Consider the following 1,216-nt stretch of genomic DNA (forward strand, 5'->3'; position numbering starts at 1 on the left):
AGCTTTTAAGATCCCAGTCGCTACTCTCCAAAGTAGGAGGGGGAACAATGTTTTGTATAGTATGTTATGCCAATTGAGCTTGATGTCCCCTGCGACTATGATCCTGAGCCCACGGGTTCAACTACTCGCTCCCTCTAGTTCTCAGCCCTTTTAAAGCTTTGCTTCTGGAAGGGGCACTGGGAGAATGGAAAGCAGAGTGACCTCATGAGCAGGGAGGGACTCCCTCCCACACCCCTTTTGTGGGCCCTGAACACTGCACCTATCCACGCGTTTCCCCACAGGCCAAGCCTTTGTTCAAATCCGCACGGAGCCTTCCTGCTGTGGAGACCTCGGCCCAGGTGGCCCCTCAGACCTACGCCGAATACGCCATCTCGGGCCCTCCGGGAAGGGCTGCAGCCACATGCCCCGCAGAGCCACACCCCCCGGCAGGAGAGGCCCCCAACCAGGCCCTGAAACCGGGGGCAAAATCCAACAGCATCATCGTGAGTCCCCGGCAGGTGAGGATGGGGATAGAGGAGGGGGCTTTGAGGATTCTGATGGGAAACACTGTATGAGGATGGCTCTGGCGGGCAGGGGAAGGCAACGTGAGTTTTAGCTACTTCAGTAACGCAGTGCCATCCATTCATTTATTCATTCATTAATGTAACAATTTTTGTGTGGGTTGGGGGTGCCCCAGCTGTTTTGGGGGGTGTAACCATGCAGCTACATTTTCTGTCCTCAGGCTTGTTCATTCATTCAAAATCTATTTATTAAACACAGATCCAAGTTCGAATCCCTGCTCTGACACACCGTAGCAGTATGATCTTGGTCAAGTGAATTAACTCATCTGTGCCTTAGTTTGGTCATCTTTAAGTGGGGAGTCATCCATCTATTTAGTCCACAAATAGGTACAGAGGGTACTAGGTGTTGTTCCAAGTTCATGAGGATAGAATGAATGAAAGCCAACAGATAAATGCCTGCCAAGGGTGGAACTGGCATTCCAGTGGACGGGAAAGGCAATGGACACAGATTACATAGTTGGAGCCAAGCATATGTATAAGTTCTCAACATCATTAGACATCAGGGAAATGCAGAACAAAACCACAATGAGCTATTACTTCCCTCCTACTAGGATGGCTAGAACCAAAAAGTTAGACATTAATAAGTGTCGGCGAGGATGTGGAGAAGTTGGAATCCTCATACATTGCTGGTTGTTGTTGCTGTTATGTGCCGTCGA

General features: G+C 49.8%; 1 protein-coding gene across 1 annotated transcript in view; it reads left to right on the top strand.

Annotated features, from left to right (window-relative positions):
- Positions 1-1,216, top strand: part of ERCC1 (ERCC excision repair 1, endonuclease non-catalytic subunit) — a 20,425-nt gene that overhangs the window by 7,336 nt on the left and 11,873 nt on the right. The window contains exon 2 of the mRNA XM_007943069.1: positions 282-497. Within this exon, the coding sequence (XP_007941260.1) occupies positions 282-497 (216 nt within the window). The remainder of the gene's footprint in view (positions 1-281; positions 498-1,216) is intronic.

This window comes from Orycteropus afer, unplaced genomic scaffold (assembly GCF_000298275.1).
Source record: "Orycteropus afer afer isolate SDZICR_OR568_19922 unplaced genomic scaffold, OryAfe1.0 scaffold00099, whole genome shotgun sequence".
Classification (NCBI taxonomy): Eukaryota; Metazoa; Chordata; class Mammalia; order Tubulidentata; family Orycteropodidae; genus Orycteropus; species Orycteropus afer.